The 23752-nt window shown below is 39.5% G+C and overlaps 2 protein-coding genes across 4 annotated transcripts in view; one reads left to right on the plus strand and one right to left on the minus strand.

The window, feature by feature from the left end:
- The window catches only part of HS2ST1 (heparan sulfate 2-O-sulfotransferase 1), a 195692-nt gene extending 193331 nt beyond the window's left edge, over nucleotides 1–2361 (minus strand). For both annotated transcript variants that reach the window (XM_030825105.1, XM_030825104.1), the window contains exon 1: nucleotides 1836–2361. In XM_030825105.1, the coding sequence (XP_030680965.1) occupies nucleotides 1836–1959 (124 nt within the window). In that variant the 5' untranslated portion in view covers nucleotides 1960–2361. The remainder of the gene's footprint in view (nucleotides 1–1835) is intronic.
- A 319-nt stretch (nucleotides 2362–2680) lies between these two features.
- SELENOF (selenoprotein F) overlaps nucleotides 2681–23752 on the plus strand; it is a 50469-nt gene continuing 29397 nt past the window's right edge. The window contains exons 1-2 of one of the 2 annotated variants that reach the window (XM_003260018.4): nucleotides 2681–2968; nucleotides 13719–13886. In XM_003260018.4, the coding sequence (XP_003260066.2) occupies nucleotides 2885–2968; nucleotides 13719–13886 (252 nt within the window). In that variant the 5' untranslated portion in view covers nucleotides 2681–2884. The remainder of the gene's footprint in view (nucleotides 2969–13718; nucleotides 13887–23752) is intronic. The other variant, XM_012500520.2, reaches the window with a different exon arrangement.

The raw sequence follows: 23752 nt of genomic DNA on the forward strand, positions 1-23752 counted from the left end.
TATACATCTTCAGATAACTGTCTTTTAAAAATCATTCAGATTGTGTCTATGGAAGCAATTTTCAAGTATATGGGGAAAGAAATGTTAGGCAAGGAGGAAAATCAAAAACTTAAGTCATTCTAACCCACTGTAATGTGTCTAAGAAATCAACTCCAGAGAATTCCAAATAGTAACAAAACAAAAAATAAGTACAAATTTTAATTTTAATATAACTTTCCACTTCCTTTAAAAGGAGTCTTTTTTTCTATACAGCTGGATCATTAATAACGCCAGAATATGACCCTGAATGTCGCTAAATGGATCCAAAAGAAAAGAAAAACCATACTGGATAACCTTCAATATTTAAAGTGGACATTTTTTTCCACCACCCAAGATACATATTAATAAAAGAATTCGTAAATAAACTGAGTATCTCTTCAAATTTTACTCTACAATTGAGGACTGCAAGTATCTCTAGTTTTTCTCCAACTTTAGTTGCACTTCACTCAGATTTACTTGATGGTTTTTCTTTCAAGGCTCTTTAAAATGTCAAGGCTTTTGCAAAGCCTTGTACCAAAACAGCTACTATACATAATATTACAATTATTTTCTGGTACATTTTTCCTAAAAATTAATCATCCACTCACAGTAACATTTATTTATTGGTCTAAATTATACTGCTGAGGGTTTTTTTTTTTTTTTGCTGGCTTCTCAAAAGGTATTTAAAATGATTTTGAGGTGACAGTATGCAAAAAACACTTCACATTATTTTTCCATATTCAAATTACATCCTCTTGAGCTGATTTTTAAGTGCCATGTACATTTTTAAATCAAAATTTATCACTGTCATTCTTTTAACTCTCGCTCTCCATGCTGAGCTCTTCCAAATGCCAAAGTGCCCTATTAATCCGAAAGTACCTATTATCTGTGCTTTTTTCTGGCATGTCTTTCACAACTTCGCACCAACTTTTTGTACTTTAGATCCCTTCACCCATGAAAGCACCTGTTAACCCTTTAAGGTATTTAACCATATGGTTAGCTTTCCGCATAATCCTACTTTTCCTTTAACAAACACAAACTTCACTACATAATTCCCCTTCAGCGTTCCCTCCTCTTCGAAATTCACATCAACACTGCCGCGAAGCAACATCCACAGGCATCCCTATTCTCAAGCCCCAATTCATCAGTTTAGCGCCACTAAAGAAGAATTTAAATCTCCGGACCCTCATTTCCGTACTCCGTTGAAGCTTTTCACTCGCGTTCCTGCACTACCCGGCCAGCCTCCCTCAGCTGGCAATTATAAGGTCCCTTGCTGCCGCGAGCACAAGAGTGCAACTCGCTACAGTGTATATGTTACTCTCCATCATCCCAGCATCTCCTTCCATTTCTGCGCACCTATCCCTTCATGAGCCCCCAAAAGAATTCGTATCCAGATGCCCATAGCTCAAATTAGAATACCCCTCGTCTGACATTGCCAGGGCTTTCTGTACGACTTCCAAGAGAACACGCGATGCTAAGCGCTTCTGTCTCCACCAGCAACACCCGCTCCCCACTGAGTTCGGTCTTCTCTCTCGCTCGCTCTCCGCGGAATGCTTACTTCGGGGCTACCCTTTGGCTCGGGAAGCCCAACCTTGCAACCTCTGCCCCGTGACCTCGCGAGCCCAGCACGCCACTCAAGCTTAATTCAACCCATTCTTGGAGCTCGTGCTCTCGCTTCCCCTCGTTCCCGGTTCTCTTTGAAACCTCTTTCAGCCCCCGAGCCAGACCCCAGGTTAGATGAACGCCCACTTGCTCCGGCAGCAGCGCCTCCTCGGCCCCTTCCACAGCGCTCAGCCAGGGGCAGTTCAGTTCCTCACCTAGCTTCGAGCGGGACTCCTCCAGTTTCTGGATCTGGTTTTCCAAGAAGAGCATCGCCACAGCGAAGGCCACCACCGCCAGCAGCTGCAACTTGGGCGGCATCATAATCCTGAGGAGCCCCATGAAACCCGCTGCTCGGGATCAAGACATACCGCGGGGGGCGGGGAGCGGGGCCCCGGAGGCGAGAGAGACGCCGGGAGGAGCCCGCCGAGCCGGGAGCGAGGCAAAGAGAGCGCGACAGCGAGAGAACCACCGCAGCGACCCCCCTTCTCGCCTCTCCAGTCCCCCTCCCCCAGGCGCTATCACCAACGCCGCCGGTGTCCGCTTCTCCTCAGCCGACTCAACGGCCGCCCCCTCCAAAAGCCCGCGCAGCAAACAGCGCCAAGCGGCTGCCCGGCTCTCGCCTCCCTCTACTGCCTCAGTCCCCAAACCCCGCGTCCGCCTGCCTGCCCGCCTCCCTCTCTTCCTTCCTTCCCTCCCTCCTTTGCTCGCGGCCGCGCGCCCCTCCACTGGCGCTGCGGCTGCGCCGCCCTCATCCCCGCCCCCGCCCATCCCCCTCCGCCACCACGCGCACGCATCCGCGTACGCTGCTCGGCAACCAGAAGCCCCGCCCCTCCTCCCGTTCGAGTCCGCTTATTGGACCGAAAAGCCCCTGCGCTTCGCTCTTGGTTCGGTTTACGGTTGGTTTCCTCTGCCACAGAGCTCAATCAAGACGACATTCAATTGGGCAAACTTGGAGAAGAAGGCGGGGCTAAAACTGGCGAAGGGGTGGCTTCTTGGCTGCTTGACGAAGTGTCGTGAATGAAAGAAAGGAGACCGCAGAAGTAAAGAAGTGGGGAGTTTAGGAAAGTGCCTGATTTGGGCAATCGAAAGCACCCAGTGACTGTATTTGATGACTTTTAAGTTTTCATATGCCGTTATTTAATACCTGTCACTTCCAAATAAGAGATGTAAGGGCAACGGCCGTTAGCGTTGTGTTTTGGATCAGGCTCTGGAGTGGACGCCCCTAGCTAAGGGGTCCTTCTAGGCAGCCAGAAGCCTGCGGAAAATGGTAGCAATGGCGGCTGGGCCGAGTGGGTGTCTGGTGCTAGCGTTTGGGCTACGGTTGTTGTTGGCGACTGTGCTTCAAGCGGTGAGTGTAGATCACCTTTGCAGCTGCAACAGGGAGAGTAGGAGAGATTGCAGCTGAGGAAGACGCAACATTCGGTCCTGGCTGAAAAGGGTGGGGAGGACTGCGCTTCCTTAATGACTGCTGCGGCCAGAATGCAACGTGGCTTAATTTCTCGGTTGATCCTTCTCTTTCCCCGCCTTGGGTTTCTAGCAGCAGTTTTCTCCTGAGTTCAGATTGTCTTGGGTACTTAGCTTCTCTTATACGGCTCTTGCTAAAAACAATCTGTAAACCACACCAGGTGGGAGGGGGGAATAATAAAGCTTGGCAAGAAGTGGAGGTTGTTTTTAAACAGGCGGAAATGCAAGAGACTCATGACGAGACTTCCAAATCTTACAGGCAAGTCTTCAAGTCATTGGTCCAGGAGAACAGTTTCTGTTTACCTCTCGCGCGCGTAGCGCGTGCTCTCTGATTTTCACTACTTCTGTTAGCCTCTTAACCTCCTTTCTCCTTTGCTATTCATATACGTCTGGCTGCGCTTGAGTGCGATTTGTGCTTTTGAACAATGTTGTTGGAGTAAAAGGAGCTATCTATACCAAAGTATAATTTATTTTTGAAGTTGTTTTTTTAAATGATGTTCGTTGTCTTCTTTAAAATAAGGCAGCGTTTTTTATTTCATTTTTCTCTATTGGCAGAATACCAATACCTTTGAATGGGAAAAGTGTACTTTTAACTTATTTCTTCTCATATCCATGTTTTACTGTGTGAATAATAAAATTTTAGGCACAGTGCTGAAAGCTTTTACTTTTTTTGTCCTAGCTTAATTCTTCGGGTAGTCTTTAATAAGGAGACCTGGTTTAATTTACTTATCCAAGGTTGAGGGTGTTAGGGACTACACCGGAGTCCTCTATGAACACCTGTACTTACCTTTCTCAAAGAGCTTGAAAGCATCCTGGCAGTTTGTTTGCTTTGGCTACTTTATCCAAAAGGTTCTTAACTTCTCTAATTAACATTCCAGTTCTCTTGTTATTCAGGCATTTGGTGCTAGGAATTACTGGATCACCTCTCCCTAAACTTTCTACTGTTTAAGGGTTTTTGCACATCTTTAGGTCATTTGAGATAACATTTCCGGTTGTCTTTTTTTGATCTCCCTCTTTGACTGTCAGTTGTCTATAGCTGTGTAACCGCCCTAAAACCTAGTAGCTTAAAACAGCAATGATTTCTCATAATTCTGGGTCAGTGGAGTAGAACTACTCCACCTATGTTGGTTTTCCCCTGGCCTCATTTATGCTTTTTGTTGACCTAATAGGTCAGCTAAACTGAAAGGTTCCAGGGTTACCACTGTTCATAGTTGGTGCTGTCAGCTCGAGGACTTGGTTCTGTTCCATGTGACTTCTCATCCTCCAGTCGGCTAGACCAACTTGTTTTCATGGCACTCTCAGGGCAGCACTCCAAAAGAGTAAAAGCTACAATGCCTTCTAAAGCCTTGCCTTGGAAATCACATATATTACTTCCATCACATATTTGTCAAAGCAAGTCACAAGACTAGTTCACGTTTCAAGGATGGGGAAATAGATTCCATCTCTACATGGGAGGAATGGCAGAGTCACTTTGCAAAGTGTGCATACCAGGATAGGAGGAATTTATGGAATTAACTAATTCCATATGTAATAATGATAGGAATTAATTAAACATTGTACCACAGTGACTGTTCACAGCATCCAAACCAGAAATTTGGATGTCATATTTGACTCCTTTCCTTACATATCTCATATCCAGGGAATTACTGAAACTTACTGATTTTAATTCCTAAATATCTCAAATCCATCCACTTATTGTTAATCATTCAGGCCATAAACATCTCTCTCCTCAGAAATAACAGCCTCTTGGTTCACCCTTTGAATTATTCCTGGCTGTATTCAGAATCTAAATGGTTGGCTTTGCCTTTGTCAGCTTCCCAATTGCCCAAGCCAAAAATTAGTTATTTTTGGCCAGGTGTGGTGGCTCATTCCTGTGCACTTTGGGAGGCTGAGGTGGGCAAATCACCTGAGGTCAGGAGTTCAAGACTAGCCTGGCCAACACAGTGAAACCCCGTCTCTAGTAAAAATATAAAAATTAGCTGGGCGTGGTGGCACGTGCCTACTCGGGAGGCTGAGGCAGGAGAATCACTTGAACCCAGGAGGTGGAGGTTGCATTGAGCCGAGATCGCACCATTGTACTCCAGTCTTGGTAACAGAGCGGGACTCCGTCTCAAAAAAAAAAAAAAATAGTCATTTTAAATCCTCTTTCCTTTCACTCTCTGAATTCATTGAGTCGTTAAAGCCTTAAAAATCTCTAAGCCAGTCCACTTAATAATTCTGTTTCCACAGTTAGTACTTATATTCAGGCCACTATCTTTGCCTAGAATTACAACAGCTTCCTTAACTAGTCTCCCATCTCATTATTTCATTTCCAATCTCTACAGTGCATCAAGTGATCTGCCTAAAACTTAAATCTGTCATGATTAAAACTCTTCAGTGGCTGCTTATTGTTTTTAAGGTGAAGTTTGTCTTCCTCAATGTTCCTTAAGGAGGCACTTGTTTGTCTATCCAGGCTTATTCCCCAACGTTTACTTCTATTAGGAGAGCAGAAAGGTACAAGTGGAGAATTGGCATCACTTGTTTAGCTTATTTCACATACTGTATTTTCCCTCACCAGACCTTTGAGCATGGTGTTTTCATTACCTAGAAGCCGCTTCCCAGATTCTCATCCTTTCCTCCCTTTCTCCTACCCTACAACAAAAATGGCTGTCTTCTACTTACTCTCTTTCTGTTCTTAGCAGAGAAATCACTTCCTCCAACAAAGCTTTGCTATACCTCAGGTTTGGATTAAGAGTCTTTCTATGTGCTCCAATGGTGATCAATATTTATTCTCTGAGATACGTTCCATAGTTTTCTTTAATAATTTCTTGTTCTTTGGCATTCTCCCACCCACCCCCAAAGGGAAATACCCTGTCTTTCCTGTTGACTGTGTTATCTCTAGTGACATATATACAGAGTAGTACTATACTTGATGTGTAAGTGACACGTTTGATGAGTGAATTAGAGAATCCACAAGCAAAGTTCTGAAAACCTGGAAGTATGAAATCTGTTTGGAAACTATTAAAATCAGCTTCAGTTACCTTCATAGAGCTCTATTATCAGTGATCCCAACTGGAGGTGTGTAGATGAAAATTGTTGGGAGGAGGAGAGGTTAAAAAATACACATGCTTGGACTCTGCCTTAGATATGATTCAAAAATTTGTGGTAGCTGTGCAGCTCTAGCTAGTAAGTACATGTTAGACTGAAACCTTTTTTTTTTTTTTTTTCTTGAAATGGAGCCTCACTCTGTTGCAGGCTGGAGTGCGGTGGCGTGATCTCGGCTCACTGCAACCTCCACCTCCCGGAATCAAGCGAATCTCCTGCCTCAGCCTCCTAAGTAGCTGGGATTACAGGTGCACACCACCATGCCCAGCTAATTTTTGTATTTTTAGTAGAGACGGGGTTTCACCATGTTGGCCAGGATCGTCTTGATCTCTTGACCTCATGATCTGCCTGCCTCGGCCTCCCAAAGTGCTGGGATTACAGGCGTGAGCCACTGCGCCCAGCCAGACTGAAACCTTTTGAGGCAGGAATCAACTTACCCATTTTTTTGTAAATGTGACCCCCACAGAATGGAACATCCTAACTTACAACACAGTAAGCCATCAAATAAAACTACTGGGTTATCAGCCACAGCCACACCATTCCACCAAATATTCCCAAAGACAGCCATCATACGCAGCCTCTCTCTCTCAAACTCTGCCTATTGAATTCATACTCATGACATATAATTTAGTGGAAAGTACACTACTTTAACGAAATGTATTTTTTAGTTTTAACTTCTAATAACTGACTAAGGCAAATTAATTTACTCTCGGCCTTTGTTTCTTTATCTCTTTCTCCCTGAACTAAGATGTTTCAATAGAATGCAAAGCTTAACTCACATTCCACTTCCAGACTTGCAAAGTTAGATGTAATTTCTCCCTTGCATATTGTATCATCATACCTTTTTTTTGAGACGGAATCTCACACTGTCACCCAGGATGAAGTGCGGTGGTGCGATCTCCGCCTCCCGGGTTCAAGCAACTCTCCTGCCTCGGCCTCCCGAGTAGCTAGGATTACAGGCACGCTCCCCCACGCCCAGCCAATTTTTTGTATCTTTAGCGGAGACGGGGTTTCACCATGTTGGCCAGGCTGGTCTGGAACTCCTGACCTCGTGATCCACCTGCCTCAGCCTCCCAAGGTGCTGGGATTACAGGCTTGAGCCACCACCCCTGGCCTTGTATCATCATACCTTTATACTGTATTACACAAATCCACATGGTCTTAACCAAATCATAGCTCTGTGTGTGTGTGTCAGTATCCCTCCACTCCTCCTGTCCCTGTGCCAATTAGAATGTAGCCAAAGGGAATACAGGGACCATTTTTATTTTATATTCCCTTCATTGTGTCTCATATGTATTTGTTCATTTAAATCCCTCTGAAGTGTAAATGGCCCCAGTTCATTTGTGTTGTTGCTCCATGCCATCAAAGTCATCAGGGTATTTGCAATTTGTATAGAGCAGTGAGGAAGCCCAACCACTCTCAAAAATACAAAAATGACTCAGAAAAGAAAGAGTACTGGACAATTCACCCTTAATAACTTCCCTAAGGTGTATTCATGTCTCTTCTGTAGTAACTAGTGTTTTTAAGAAAAGAAAGCAAGAAAAACCTTGAAAATGAAAAGGAGTATAGATAATTGTTGAAAAAACAGTAAGAAGTTGGAAACTGCATGTAACAGTTAGCCCAAGGGGAAAAAAAGATCAGGTGGCATAAGTAGTTGGCAGTAGTGAAATCTTTGGAACCTCCCATAGGAATTAAAGGGGGATGAGGGAACAATTTCTTGACACTTTGAGATTGAGATACTGCTATGGATGAAACTGTCATTGGGACTGCACTCGTATTTTGTTAATTGATATCTCTGAGTTTCTTATACTTGACAAGTTGAGTTTTTATCACTGTCTACTCTGCATTAATTTCAAGTTAATAACTGCATATTTGTCAATATTTCTATGAGATAACAACTGGATATAAAGTGATTTAATCTGAAAACACATTGAGTATGCCTAAATAAGCAGTACAAAAGTGATATTTTAGTACAGTCTAAGGGAGCTGTTTATTAACACTCCCCGGAACTAAGTGATATATTCAATCCTTCATTCAGATCATATATAATATTTTCTCATTCAAAAAGGCACTACACTAAAAAGCGGTATAGAATGATAATTGTGTATCATTCTTTCTGAGATGCCCCCCACTCCATTTCTTCACAGGTTAATATCTCGCTGGGCCTTATAGATCACACAGTTAAAATTGTTGGTGCTTTTGTTATTAGTGGTACATACGATAATGGTGTATCATGGATTCTGTGAAATATGGTAGTCAGTAACAGTGGTTAGGGGCATGGAGAGCAGGCCAGAATTAGAATCTTGTTGCTGTCATCTCTTGTTTCCTGTGTGGTCTTAGACAAATTACCTTAACTATCCTAAACCTGTTTCTTTCTTTATAAAATGGTGATAACAATACCTGTTTCACAAGATGGTTAAGATTAGATGGAATAATAATGTAAAGTACTTAACAAAATATCTGCTGCTTTATAAGAGCTTGCTGTAATGGCCATGTTTCTGGTATTCATTTTCATAGAGTTCATTCTGTAATCCCATCTATTTGCTTTTGTCTCAGATTTGAAGTTTGCTTAGAATTACATGAGAAACCTCTGAGTTTCCTCAGTTATAAAGACTAGTAAAGAGACAATGAATATGTAGGTGTAAGTGTAACAAAATATATAGCTAGATCAGATTTTTAAGGTAACGGTATAGTATAGTTAACCCAGTTTCTCTGCTGCCAACTCTCATCTAGAAGGAACTCATTAATACTGGAAAAATAAAACAATGAGTAATGCATGGAGAAGGAGGGAAAAGAGCCTGTTTTCATTTTTTGGTTTTTTTTTGAGATGGCGTTTCACGCTTATCGCCCAGGCTGGAGTGCAATGGTGCAATCTCAACTCACTGCAACCTCCGCCTCCCAGGTTCAAGCGATTCTCCTGCCTCAGCCTCCCGAGTAACTGAGATTACAGGTGTGCACCACCACCCCTGGCTAATTTTTTTGTATTATTAGTAGAGATGGGGTTTCACCATGTTGGCCAGGCTGATCTCGAACTCCTGACCTCAGGTGATCCACCCACCTTGGCCTACCGAAGCTCTGAGATTATAGGCGTGAGCCACTGCATCCAGCCGAGCCTCTTAATTTGTCAATTTTGCTTTGAAATAGAGAAAGCTAAATGGTTATCCTAGCCAGGAACCCTGTCCTTTGAATCTTTGTCCTTCTTGCAAGTGTGGCTAATTAATCTAAAATTTAATATTTGATCTTTTTTTTATTATTATACTTTAGGTTTTAGGGTACATGTGCACAATGTGCAGGTTTGTTACATATGTATCCATGTGCCATGTTGATTTCCTGCACCCATTAACTCGTCATTTAGCATTAGGTATATCTCCTAATGCTGTCCCTCCCCCCAATATTTGATCTTAATGTGGCAAATTTAAATGCCAATCAGTTACTTTTGGCAATAAAAGGATGGCAGGAATAATATCAAACTCTCGTATATTAGCATTTATCTGTCAGGTACTTAAAAATACTTTCTGATGTCCTTAAATTCAAAGCCTTAAGTCTGCAAAACCAGTGATAGAACAGCTAGAAAAAAAGTAGTTTACTTAAGAAACTCGATACCTTGTATCTCCCCTATACTTATCTTTTATCCCATGTCTAGTATAGTGATAAAAACATTTATATAGTGTTTTGTAATTTTTAAGTGTGCTTTCACAGTGGAAGGTGAGCCTAATACCAGCATGTATTCAGTACCTACTGTGTACTGGGCGGAATGCTTGATGCTTTCTGTGCACTTGCTTCTTTAATCCTCAAAACTCCACGAGATAAATGATAATACTCCCTGTTTAGAAATAAGGTTGCTCTGTGATGGCATTTGAATCTAGATGTGTGTTGAGACTTTGAAATACATGATGTTTTGCCTAGTCATGCTACCTGTCAGTAGGTGCTCCGTAAATGCCAGAATAAAACCAAATAGTATAATTGCATGATTATTCATTTGAGGTTCTTATTTTCTTGTTTAAAAGGTTTTGGTAACAGTTTTATACGTTTGTTAAGGAGTTCACAATTTCCAAAGTGATTTCACTCTTATTTCCTCTTTCAGTAAGTATGGCTGCAAAACAGAATTACCCTAAAATTTAGTGGCGTAAAACAATTGGTTATTTTGCTTTCAAATCCTGTGAGTTAGCAATTCTGACAGGGCACAGCAGGGATGGCTTGTCTGTTCTATGGTGTCTCAGACCTCAGTTGAAACACTGGGGCCTGAAATCTGAAGGTGGTTTACTCACATGTCTAGTAGCTGATACTGGTTGTCAGCTGGAGTTTTCAGTTGCTCTCTACATGGGCCCTTCCATATTGTCTCTCTAGTATAGACTTCTTTACAGCAGATTGGCTAAGTTCCAAAGTTGATGTTCCTAGAAAGAAAGAATACTAGCCTGGCAGAGGCTGTTTGCTCTTTTACGACCTACCCTCAGAATCACATAACTTCCTTTAAACTCTGTTGTTCAGAACAGTCATGGCCCCTGCCCAGATTCAAGGGGAGGGAACATAGACCCCACTTCTCAGTGGAGGACTAACATTGTAAGAACCTGTGAAATGATATGTACACATTGATGCAGCCTTTGATACATATTGATTGTCTTGTCTTTGGAAAACACAATCTGCTCATTGTTACATTTGATTTTCAAATTAACCTGTGAAATAGATGAGGCAGATCACTTTACGGATGAAGAAATTACCCAAAGTACTAGTATGGTAGCAAGTGTCTTATAGTTAAACTAGAGAGATCAACCACACAAATTAACCAATAAAGCCACAGATCCCTCCCACTAGGCTGGGATGTTTCATCTGTTTTGAAAAATTATACATATATTATTACAGAGATAGGATTAAAGATGTATAAAATATCAAATTAGCATTTTGGGTGAATATGCCAACAAGTACTTACATTTTCTTTTCATTGGGAAATGCCACTGGATATTAATCTACCTGGTGAGTTTAGAAAAGAATTGACACACTGCAGTTGGTGGGCCAAATTCAGTCAACCCCATTTTTGTAGAACAAATTAACATAAATAACAAAATAAAATAAAGTTTCATTGGAACACAGACACACTCATTCATTCATTCATGTGTTATCTGTGACTAGTTTTTGCGCTGCCATAGCTGAGTTAAATAGTTGTTCATAAACCATATGGCCACAAAAGCCTAACATAATTATCTGGCCCTTCACATAAAGTTTGCAGACCCTTAGTTTAGAAGATCAGTCAGTTGCAGTCAATCTGAAATTTCCCCTACCTGAAGCTATGGCTTTGTCCAATTTATTTATCTAACAGATATATGAAAACTGTCACAAGTGAGGGAAAGACAGAGAAACAACTTAATGCTTGCCCTCAGAAGAGTTCGTAGTATTGTTGAGGAGTCAGATTTACATAGTACAGTGTCACAAATGGTACTGTTTTACCGCTGTGCCCAACTTTCTTGGAGAAGAAAAGTACTATGGCTAATGATTGAGATCTGATTTTTTTGGTCAGTGAAAGCTTCCTAAAAGACTAATACTCATTAGATTCTTGAAAATAAGTAGGCTGTTACAAGGTGAAGAAGTGGAAATAGAACCTTAAATATAGGGGAGACTGTGAGCAAAAGTGTGTTTGAATAGGGCTTTTATACTTCAAGGTACTATAGGAATTCCTTATAGCAGGAGGAATTGAGGAAGTAATGAGAAGTAGCCTTGGCAGTGAGCATTTAAGCCACTGAGGCAGGAAAAGACTTAGCTTTTTAAGAGAATTATGAAAATATATTAATTGGTTGTGAGAATGGTGAAGAATATGGAGTGTAGGTCAGTAGGATAACTGATCTGGGCAACTAGCTTGTCAGAGAAATGGTGCCATTTTACTAAGATACTGAATACCTTAGGAAGAATAGATTTAAGAAAAATGTAAGTTTCACTGTTGCAGATTTTGAACTTGCAATGCATATTCAACACCTAAATGTGATGTTGAGTGGACTGTTGGCTTTGGAAGCCTGACATTCAAGAAAAATACTTGAGAGTTTTCAATAAATGCATATCTGAAGCCATGGATAAATATGCAGTAATAAATGGAAGGCATGTAAAGCTAAGAGAGAGCCAAAAAACAGAACTGTGGGAAACAATAGCATTTAAGAGATGCATAGAAGAGAAAAGAAAAGGAGGACAGGCCCTTGGACGGGGTAGTTGAAGCAGAACAGTTTTGAATGCCTTTGCATTTGGTAATTTTGGGCAAATTTTGTGGAGTAGTAGGAGCAGAAACCAGGCTATATTAATGAGTTTGGGGAGTTAGGAAAAAATAAAAATAATAGAAACCAAGCTATAGTAACAATTCAGAAATGACAGAACGTTGACAGAACGTGGGAAGAGCAGTTAGGACCATAGGGTTTAAATATACCTAAAGGTTGAAGTACTGATGAAATGAAGTATCTGTTAAGATAGAATCCAAAGAGCAAGTAGAGGGATTGGCTTTAGACAAGTGGAGGTATACCACATTCACTGACAGGTAAAAAAGAATGGATGAGGGAAGAGAATATTGTTGAAAGCCTACTTTTGTCAGCCATTCTGATTGATTAAATCATCTTTGATTAAATGTAATGATTTATGTAAAGTAACCATAGCAATCTGTTTTATGTAGGAAGTATTGCCCCTTACTTTATGAGTGAGGAAATTAGAGCTTGGGGAGGATAGTTTGCCCAGGGTCACACATCATGTAAGTGGTGGCACTATTACCTAAAACCAAAAGATTGAATTGTGGTGTGCTCTTGCCTGCACCATCCCCTTTCCCGTCCTTCTTCTGCTGGATGCGACTGTAGATAAACCCTACAGTTAATCTTACTCCATAGACCCATATGAACAGAAGTTGAGTTCTTAAAATGAAACAAAAATTATTTTTTCTTATAAGAAAATTCCTTTTTAAAACAATAAATCTTTAAGAAAATATTTATGTAATAAACATCATGAACAATGACATATCTTTTCTTGTTAATCCATATTTTAGCTAAGCCGAAAGATGATAGATGTTTAAGAAAAAAAGCTTGTGGGGAGGTGGGAGAAACCAGACTATTATGTAAGGTTACAGAGTTTAGAAAAGAATTTATTGCTGGGCGAGGTGGCTCATGCCTGTAATCCCAACACTTTGGGAGGCCAAGGTGGGCGGATCACAAGGTCAAGAGATCAAGACCATCCTGGCCAACATGGTGAAACCCCGTCTCTATTAAAAATACAAAAATTAGTTGGGCATGGTGGTGTGCACCTGTAATCCCAGCTACTAGGGTGGCTGAGGCAGGAGAATCGCTTGAACCCAGGAGGCGGAGGTTGCAGTGAGCCAAGATTGCACCACTGCCCTCCAGCCTGGTGACAGCAAGACTCCGTCTCAAAAAAAAATAAAATTAAATTAAAATTTAAAAGAATTTATCTCCAAATGAAACATTTCAGTAACTTGTCTTCAATGTGTTAGTTTTTGACAACCCCATGTTCTCTTTTTGGAAAGCTTTGTAATATAAATATGGAATTGTGTTTTATTTCCCATTTTTTATTTTCAGGTGTCTGCTTTTGGGGCAGAATTCTCATCGGAGGCATGCAGAGAGTTAGGCTTTTCTAGCAACTTGCTCTGCAGCTCTTGTGATCTTCTCGGACAGTTCAGCCTGCTTCAGCTGGATCCTGATTGCAGAGGATGCTGTCAGGAGGAAGCACAATTTGAAACCAAAAAGGTACTGTTTTCTAGTATATTCCTTCCATTGGATAGTTTAGTTGAGATAAGGTAAAATGTAAGTTGCTTAATCAATTTAAGTGTAAAGAAGCCTCTAGCTTTTACATGTTTTAGTAAAACTCAACTGATTTCTTGTCTGGCCTATTAGTTCAATCAAAGCAAATATGAAGGAAAAGTGTGGTTGCATACCAGGATCCCATTCCACCATGATTTTCAAGCAAAGGGGAAGTAGAATCCCTATAACATGCTTTGATCCTATAGTTCTCCACTCTTCCTAACTTCTGGCCAAATGAAGCCAAAAAATAATAGGTGCTTTTGTTCATTTATAGTAAGAACCCAGTGTTGGATGAAACTTGAAATGAAAGTAAAGCACATAATACCTGGCACTTAATTGTCTACAATAAATTATAACATTAAATCTGGTTAAAAAGAATATGGACTGTTAGTTTACACACCTATTGCCAGTAATTTGAGACACCTAACCTCACCATTAACATCTGAAAACAGAGCCAAGGATAGGTAGTTCAGTCTCTCCAGGTAAACCTACTATGTTTTAAAACCTGCTGTTCAAACAAATTAATAGTGAACTTGCTCATCTTTTAAATATTTTCGTCAAAACTGTTAGATCTATTTAAATTATAAAGTAGACTAGAAAGATCATTTGTGTTATCCAGTTAAAACTAAATTGATAAGATACCTGTGTTTGTGGTGAGAAAAAAATGTTAGCATATTTCTGTTGTTTCCTTCCAGTACTGTCTTTGACTTGTACATGCTGAATTCTGTTTGAAGTATTATGGTTTGTAAAGCTTTCAGACATAATGATGTGTTATTATTATTGGTAGTAAAGGTTTGTTTTTAACAGTAAGTACATTTTCGGAGTTCTAAAAGAAAAACAAGCAGGCAAGCTTTGAAATGTTAGTATTCAGCCAAAATTTAACCCTTGATTTCTCCGTATGTGAACCTGAAATTCCAAGTATCTCAAAAATGGCTTGCAAAGCCTTACATGTTTTTCACTTTACTGGTTCACGTATACCAGTAAAACATTTTAATGTTTAGAAGATTTCTTTACATGTAAGTTAGTCTTTTTCTTGCATATAAATAAAATCTAAACAAGTTTTTAAAACTTGATTTTAAATAGATTTAAGACATACAACTTAACTAGTTTAGTAGACCTTTTGCTGCCCCTCTGTTCTTTTTGCTGAGGTATTCACATGGGACAAATTGCTGAATAAATCTGTATGAGCCATCCTCTCCTTATCTTTAAGCTGTTCTATGGGCTGTACTACTACTCAACCAACATCCTTTTTCACTGAGATACCAAACTCAGAAGGACTGAAGAACAAGGGGCGTTTTATAGTAAACAGTGTTTACCACACCCACCCCCTTGTGATTAGGGTAAATTGAGAGGTCTGCTATTTGGCAGCACATCTGCTGAAACTGTAAACCAAATGCATGTAAAAGCTGTTTTTACTTACTGCCTTTTCTTAGTAGTTCTTCATAATACCCCAGTTTTTTGGTATAATTTTAGTAGAACCAAACTTGCACTACACACTTTTAAAATTAATTATATTCCTGTTCAGTTTTCATTATTAATGGATCTATATGTTGTATCTTGACACATTTCAGCAGTTGCAGCTCAGCAATAAAAGTAGATCTGCTAATTAATATATGCCCCGCAAATTACAAGCTGGAGTGATTATCGTATCTAAGTACAAGTAAGCCTGTCTTAATGCATCTTTTACACTGAATCCAGTGTTTTTAACTTTGCTCCTAGCCCCTAATCTCTAAGATGTACTTTTTATTAGCATTGACTAGCACTCTGCACAAAACTGCTGATTTTTTTTTTTTTTTTTTTTTTTTTTTTTTTAGTAAGACTAGTGAAACCAAAACATAGCAAAAAACACTTAAAAAATATTACCAGAAATATAAAAGTATGGCATGTTGGGCAATCCTCCCATTTAGATGCAAACCACATGCAAGTATAGAAATAGTGCTAGATTTAATCTGTGCAGTATTGTTCTCTGGATTTTGGTACATGATCATGGATAACACAATATATATAATATACTTTTCTGTGTCACTCAACTCTGGCTTAAGGCTTAATTTAAAATCACAGTTTAATTTAGTTGTCAATAAAAGTAAAAGTCTAATATGTAGACTAGTGCCTTACAGTAAAAATACTTAAGTCTGGGTAATGTGGTGAAAGCCCATCTCTATAAAAAATAAAAAAATTAGCCAAGTGTGGTGGTTTACGCCTATAGTACCAGCTACTCAGGAGGCTGAGATGGAAGGATAGCTTGAGCCTGGGAGGCAGAGGTTGCAGTGAGCTGAGGTCATGCCACTGCACTCCAGCCTGAGCAGCAGAGAGAGACCCTGTCTCAAAAAAGATACATATATTTAAACATGGCTCTGTGTGTGTGGAATCATTGTGAGTATAAATTCTTTAAAAAGTCAACTCGGGTGTGGTGGCTCACCCCTATAATCCCAGCACTTTGGGAGGCTGAGGCGGGCAGATCACAAGGTCAGGAGATCGAGACCATCCTGGCTAATACGGTGAAACCGTATCTCTACTAAAAATACAAAAAATTAGCTGGGTGTGGTGGCACACACCTGTAGTCCCAGCTACTCAGGAGGCTGAGGCAGGAGAATCACTTGAACCTGTGAAGCAGAGGTTGCTGTGAGCCGATATCGCACCACTGCACTCCAACCTGGGCGGCAGAGCAAGATTCTGTCTCAAAAAAAAAAAAAAAAAAAGAAGAAGAGAAAGTCAGAGTTTATATAGAGTGCTTTAGCTATTTGTGTATAATAAAAAAAGTTACTAGGACATTCATTTTTGTTTCTTAATTAGTTGGATGCTTTATGTAGGTCTATCGAAGGATGAGACTCATTTTTAGTAATGGTCACTTTTTGAACAAACTGAATTTAGCCTTTGGTAGCCAGAAGCATAAAATTTTTGTTAGAAATTATTCCCAAAAAAGCAGAAAATGTCTTTGAAACCCCTTGTCATTCTGCTGATTGATATTCCACTATTTTTATTTGGTCTCCCTCCCTTCCAGTTTTGATCATAAAAGACCTACTCAGCATCTCAAATACAAGCTAGAATGAGATTTTTGATCAGTTATTTTACTACTGTTTTAAATAGCTTTGCTCATAACCCAGGTATAATTTACAGACATTATTGGTAAGGATGTTGACTTATTGTAAAAATCATAACTAATTTGTAGCTTGAAGAAAATGTGAACTAATGAAACAAAACGTACTTAAATTTTAGTACTGTTTTTATACAGTTAGTATTTATTTACTAAGGAATATAAGTGACTTCAGCTTTATATGTTGAATCTTAAGATAGAAGGCTAAAGATACCCAGTCCAGTTGAGTATAACTCTTCCCATTGATCTTGTATATGAACTTCCTTGTCCAACCGTTTTAGCTGGTTTAAGGAAAGTAGTTAATCTCTTGACTCATAGACTCCACAGTTGAGCAGCAACCTGGCAGGAAGGAGCAGCTAAAAATCGGAGACTGACAGGCTCTTGCAGCCTCTTTTTTGCTTTTGCATATTCTTTGTCTCACTACTGACTGGCTTTCAAAAATTTTTTTGACAAGGATTGTTGTTTGTCCTAGTTGGATCACTAACCACTTATTAGCTAGGGTTGTGGAATAACGCAAGAACCTGTTAGCTGCATAGTAGCTGTGTAGAATGGTGTATTGGAAAGCAGACAGATGAAGCAGTTCTCAGGTAAAGAGCAGAGCTAGGTACTAGGTAAGCAGTCCCCTAGATATTTTGTATCTTTATTTCTCAATTACTAGAGTAAACCACTTCTACTTTAGATGATTTAGAAGATTTAGCTCAGCTTCCCATCTTCTTAGACTTCTCCCCAACCTTGCGCACCACCAGTATCACTCCCAGGTTATGTTAGCTACACTTTTCTATTCCCAAAGCACTTCGGGATGCTTTGATTTATACTATATTATATCTATTGTTTTGCTTTTCTTTCTCTCCCAAAAAATAATGCTCTTTGATTTTTTTCCACCCTCCCCCAAGACGGAGTTTCACTCTTGTTGCCCAGGCTGGAGTGCAGTGGCGCCATCTCGGCTCACTGCAACCTCCACCCTCTGGGTTCAAGAGATTCTCCTGCCTCAGCCTCCCACCCACCACCACGCACAGCTAATTTTTTGTATTTTTAGTAGAGACGGGGTTTCATCATGTTGGCCAGGCTGGTCTCAAACTCTTGACCTCAGGTGATCCACCCAACTCAGCCTTCCAAAGTGCTAGAATTACAGGCATGAGCCACCGTGCCTGGCCTGCTCTTTGATTTTTTTAAATGTTTATGAATCTCCAGCCTTTAGCACACAGTATTTCATAAGTTCTTGCCCTTGAATAAGGCTGTTTTTACTAAGAACAAGTTGGAAAAGGTGATTTTTTTAAAAGCTATGTTGAAAATATACTTAACTTTATAGCTACTTGATAAATATCTTTTTCATATGTTTCACTTATATCCTGAAATATATTTTTAAAAACTGAAAGAATAAGGAAACTTGTCTCCATGTTGGCATTTAGCCATTGGTAACACTCTTTGGTTATAATTATCTAACTACAAATATAGATCTCCCATTTCTACATTTTACTTAGAAAGATGCCATAAGCATCCCAAATCTATCTAAAAAGACATAATGTTAATTATTTAGCACAACTTTTTAGTAATTCCAATTTGACCACTCACCTTAATAGGTATTTTTTCAAAGTGTACATGACCATCAGATTAAAATTGTTTCCTGGGATTTTCTTGGTATACATATAAATATTTTGTCTGTTAGAATTTTTGAACTATTCACTATTTTCTAAGATGTATAAGATTAAGTGTAGTATTTTAGTGGGTTAAATAAGTGGGTTGTTTTTCTCATCTTTTTATAATCTTGCAAATTCTGTGAACTTGAACTTGCTTATGGCTGCTAGATGCTTTTTTTCATGATTTCCTTACTCAAGGTTCTTCATAATGATTTCAGCTGCTTTCAGATGTTATTTTAGAACTTTTTTTTCCCTACTGTATCCGCCCCTCTCCCTCCTCCCCCTCTTTGTTTTGAGACAAAGTTTTGCTCTTGTTGCCCAGGCTGGAGTGCAGTGGCAGGATCTCAGCTCACTGCAACCTCCCAGGTTCAAGCAGTTCTCCTGCAGGTTCAAGCAATTCTCCTGCCTCAGCCGCCCAAGCAGCTGGGATTCCAGGCGCCTGCCACCACACCCGGCTAGTTTTTGTATTTTTAGTAGAGACGGGGCTTTCACCATGTTGGACAGGCTGGTCTCAAACTCCTGACCTCAGGTGTTCCACTCCCCTCAGCCTCCCAAAGTTCTGGGATTACAGGCGTGAGCCATCGCGCCTGGCCTATATCCCCCTGTTTCTTTAGTTAGTACCTTTTCTTTTTTAGATCTTGGTTTCCCAAGGTCCTCGTAGTTTCTTTCTTCCTCCTTCAAAATATTTTGATTTAATTGGTTTTAGCATTTTTAGTCTTTTGCATTTACACTTGCCTTATTTCTGAACTACTATTCTGAAGGTCAAGCTGGTACCAAACCAGAGCACCTCTGGAGATAAGAATTCACTTAGCTGAATTACTTATCTGTGTGAAATAATAAACAAATTATTGGCCGGGCGCGGTGGCTCACGCTTGTAATCCCAGCACTTTGGGAGGCCGAGGCGGGCGGATCACGAGGTCAGGAGATCGAGACCACAGTGAAACCCCGTCTCTACTAAAAATACAAAAAAAAAATTAGCCGGGCGTGGTGGCGGGCGCCTGTAGTCCCAGCTACTCGGAGAGGCTGAGGCAGGAGAATGGCAGGAATCCGGGAGGCGGACCTTGCAGTGAGCCAAGATTGCGCCACTGCACTCCAGCCTGGGCAACAGAGCGAGACTCCGTCCATCTCAAAAAAAAAAAAAAAATAAATAAATAAATAAATAAATTATTTCAGCCTAATTTATTGTTCAGTTTTGATTAAAATACAAAGAAGTTTAGACTAGTGGTTAAGATAGACTATAGAACCAGACTGCCTAGCTTCAGATATTCTCTGCTACTCAGCGAGTGTTCTTGGACAAATTACCTGATTACTGTGTGTCTGTTTTTATAACTATAAATTGGGGATAATTATAGTTCCTGTCTCATAGGGTGATTATGAGGATTAAATAAGTTAATATGCATACACTGCTTAAAATTGTGTCTAGCATATAACAAGTAGTAGGTAAATACTTGCTGCAGGTGGTGATGACAGCAGCAGCAGTAATAGTAGTAGTAGTAATCTGGTTTGCTGATGATAAAAGCCAGAAAGAATAGAAAACTTGGAGAACTCAGAATAGCATGATAATAATTGCTATTGACAAAGTAAGGTAAAAGAAAATAGCTATGAAATATAAACTATCAGATTTGCCAGTGATAAAATTTGGAGCAATATTTTCTGTTACTCCACTTTCAAGTTCCTGGATTAGTTGAATCAAGAGGAAATATCTTCTTACAGAATTAGTATGAAAATTTTTACTATTTAAAATAACTACTTATATGAAACAAAATACAGAAATAAATTATGTCAAACACAATCAAATTTTTAAGTCCTTTCAGCTGACACATTTTAAAGAGGAAAATACTACAAATTTTCCACTTTATAAATGTGTGCCGTTTTGATCACTTGAAAATGTATGAAAGATTGCATTTGGAGGAAAAAAGGTTGTGCTAATAAAAAATGTCTCAAGACCAATGTTAAAGTGGAGCTTAATTTTCTTTGTTTTTTTGTTTGTTTGTTTGTTGTTGTTGTTTTAGAGATAGGGTCTCCCTCTGTCACCCAGGCTGGAATGTAGTGGTGCAGTCATAGCTCACAGCAGCCTCCAACTCCAGGGCTCAGGTGATGCTCCTGCCTCAGCCTCCCAGGTAGCTGGGATTATTGACATGCATCATCACCCCCAGCTAATTTTCTATTTTTATAGAGACAAGGTCTCACCATGTTGCCCAAATTGGTCTTGAACTACTGGCCTCAAGCTGTCCTCTCCCTGGGCCTCCCAAGTCACTGGGATTACAAGCATAAGCCAACACACCCAGTTGTCAAGGTAGAGCTCAATTTTCTATGACAAACTTAGTCAGAAAATTGAAGGAGACGCATATTTTAAAGTCAGTTTAGAATAAAATATATTATTTATTGGTTGGTTTTTACTATTCAGATGACAGATAGGAGGAAACCATGATATTTTTAAAATTAGAAGTAACATTATAGCAGAAAATAAATTGAGCTATATGTTTGTAATATAAAAATAATTACTTTATAAAAAACAAAGCAAGCTATCAAACGAATCACAATTATTTCAAATTTTTCTACTAATATTCTTCTCTTATTTATATGTGTAACCTATCACCTGGTAACAGATTTCAGAGGCTTAAGAAAAATTGAGAAGAGAAAAGCTTAAAAGTAGTATTTAAAAAAAAACCTCCAGGTTGAGAAGAGATTTATCTGAGTTTTAGAACATCTTGGTCTCCTTCACAAAATACCAGTAGAAGCATAGGCTGCAGATCACCAAATCATGCCATTACTTTTTCTGACAAATAATTCAACAGATCAGGGATTTGATAAAAGCCTTTTGTTTTCACTTAAAGATCTACTTTTCAGATAATAGGAAAATAATAAAAATACTTATCTTCAATATTAATCTTACTGTACTAGAATTGAATAAGTGGACCTAAGCAGTGTATAACATAAATTTATGAATATAATTGGATGCCCTCCACTTCCCACTCCATTACCTAGTTGGAACTGGACTAATTTAAGTCACCTGCTTTATATAGTAGCATTATCTTTTTTTATGTGTATTACACTCTGCCTTGATATTTGCATGCGCTCCAACAGGCCAGAGACAGTACAGAAGTAATATTAATTAACATGTGTACCTCATTAGAAGTTTATCTCTTTCTCTCTTTTTATAAGAATTGTTGAGTTTAATTTTCTATTTATTTGTTTATTTATTTATTTATGAGACAGAGTCTTGCTCTGTTGCCAGGCTGGAGTACAGTGGTACAATCTTGGCTCACTGCAACCTCCGCCTCCTGGGTTCAAGCAATTCCCCTGCCTCAGCCTCCTGAGTAGCTGGGACTACCGGTGCATGCCACCACGCCCGGCTATTATTATTATTATTTTATTTTTTTATTTTTTGTATTTTAGTAGAGACAGGGTTTCACCACGTTAGCCAGGATGGTCTCGATCTCCTGACTTCATGATCCACCCACCTCGGCCTCCCAAAGTGCTGGGATTACAGGCGTGAGCCACCATACCCTGGCGGAGAGTTTAATTTTCATCTCACTTCTTACTGACTTTGTGATTGAGCTAGCAAATTACCCAGGATCTTCAATTTTGTTGTAATTACATTGCCTTACATTAGTGTTTATTTTACACTGGTTATACGATAAGTGTTTTACCTACATTATTTAATCCTCACAACAACCCTATAATGTAAATACTTTTATCCCTATTTAATAGAAGAGGAAACTAGGGTATAATCTGCCTACCATTAGCTGGCGATTAGATGCCAAAACCTGGTTTTATCTCAGGTCTATTTGATTCTAGAGCCCCAGGTTTTTAAACCTCTGTGCTATTTTACCTTTTATTTTGAAAATGTTAATAGTAAGACCTGCTTCACAGAGTTACTTTAAGAAGTGGAATGAGTTCGATATAAAACACTGGGCTGGCTTTCTGAAAGCCCCCTTTGCCATTTGTACTTAACAATATTAATAATAGAATTTCATTACTAGTTTTTATTTAAAATTACCAAATCCTTATTTCTCAGTTTACCACAGACTTTAATGGCTCCTGTCACTTGATGTTTTTCAAGAATATGTTCCCAAATTGGGCTTTATTTAAGGCCCAGCCAGATAACATTTTATATAAATCATGTAATTTTTCTTAATTCAATAAAAGAGCATCAAAACATTTAGTTGTTTTCAATTTGCGTGGCTGTTGAGTAGCCAGTTGCAGTTACTCATAAGTCAGCTTAAACAGCATTATTCAAGACAATGGCAACTTTTAAGCTTCAGGCTGTCAGAAAGAGAATGCTACGATGTGTAAAACATAGAAGGATGAAATGGAGGTTAAGCTAACTGTGCGTGAAATTGTAGTCACTAAAGAAATTTCACAGTTGCTTAAAATAGCTTCACTTTTGTCGTGTGTCTGTAAGCATCATTACATGGACTGATATCTTCAAAGCAAAAATCTAAATGTCTTTAACATATTCTAATTATAATATAAAAGCATTATTCACAAAGAAGCTTTTTTTAAACATATGAATAATGTTTAGCAACAGTTCACATTCAATGTAAGAATCACTAAGACTCCTGAGTAGCAGAAATACTAAATAATAACATAGGCCAGGGGCGGTGGCTCACGCCTGTAATCCCAGCACTTTGGGAGGTCGTGTGCGGGGGGGTGGATCATGCGGTCAGGAGATCAAGACCATCCTGGCTAACTTGGTGAAACCCCGTCTCTACTAAAAATACAAAAAAAATTAGCTGGGCATGGTGGCAGGCTCCTGTGATCTCAGCTACTCCAGAGGCTGAGGCAGGAGAATCGCTTGAACCTGGGAGGCGGAGGTTGCACTGAGCCGAGATCACGCCACTGCACTCCAGCCTGGGCAACAGAGCGAGACTTCATCTCAAGAAAAAAAAAACTAAATAATAAATGTTTACTTAATAATAACCACTAACATTCATTAAGTTGTTATCTGAAGGTGCTGTTCCAGCCACTTTAAATGAATTAATTTACAGAACCTCACAACAACTCGGTAAATTCCATTATTATCTTTATTTCGTAGTTGAGTCTTAGGCATAGAGATCTTACCTACGATCATAGAG

Source organism: Nomascus leucogenys, chromosome 12, assembly GCF_006542625.1.
Source record: "Nomascus leucogenys isolate Asia chromosome 12, Asia_NLE_v1, whole genome shotgun sequence".
Classification (NCBI taxonomy): Eukaryota; Metazoa; Chordata; class Mammalia; order Primates; family Hylobatidae; genus Nomascus; species Nomascus leucogenys.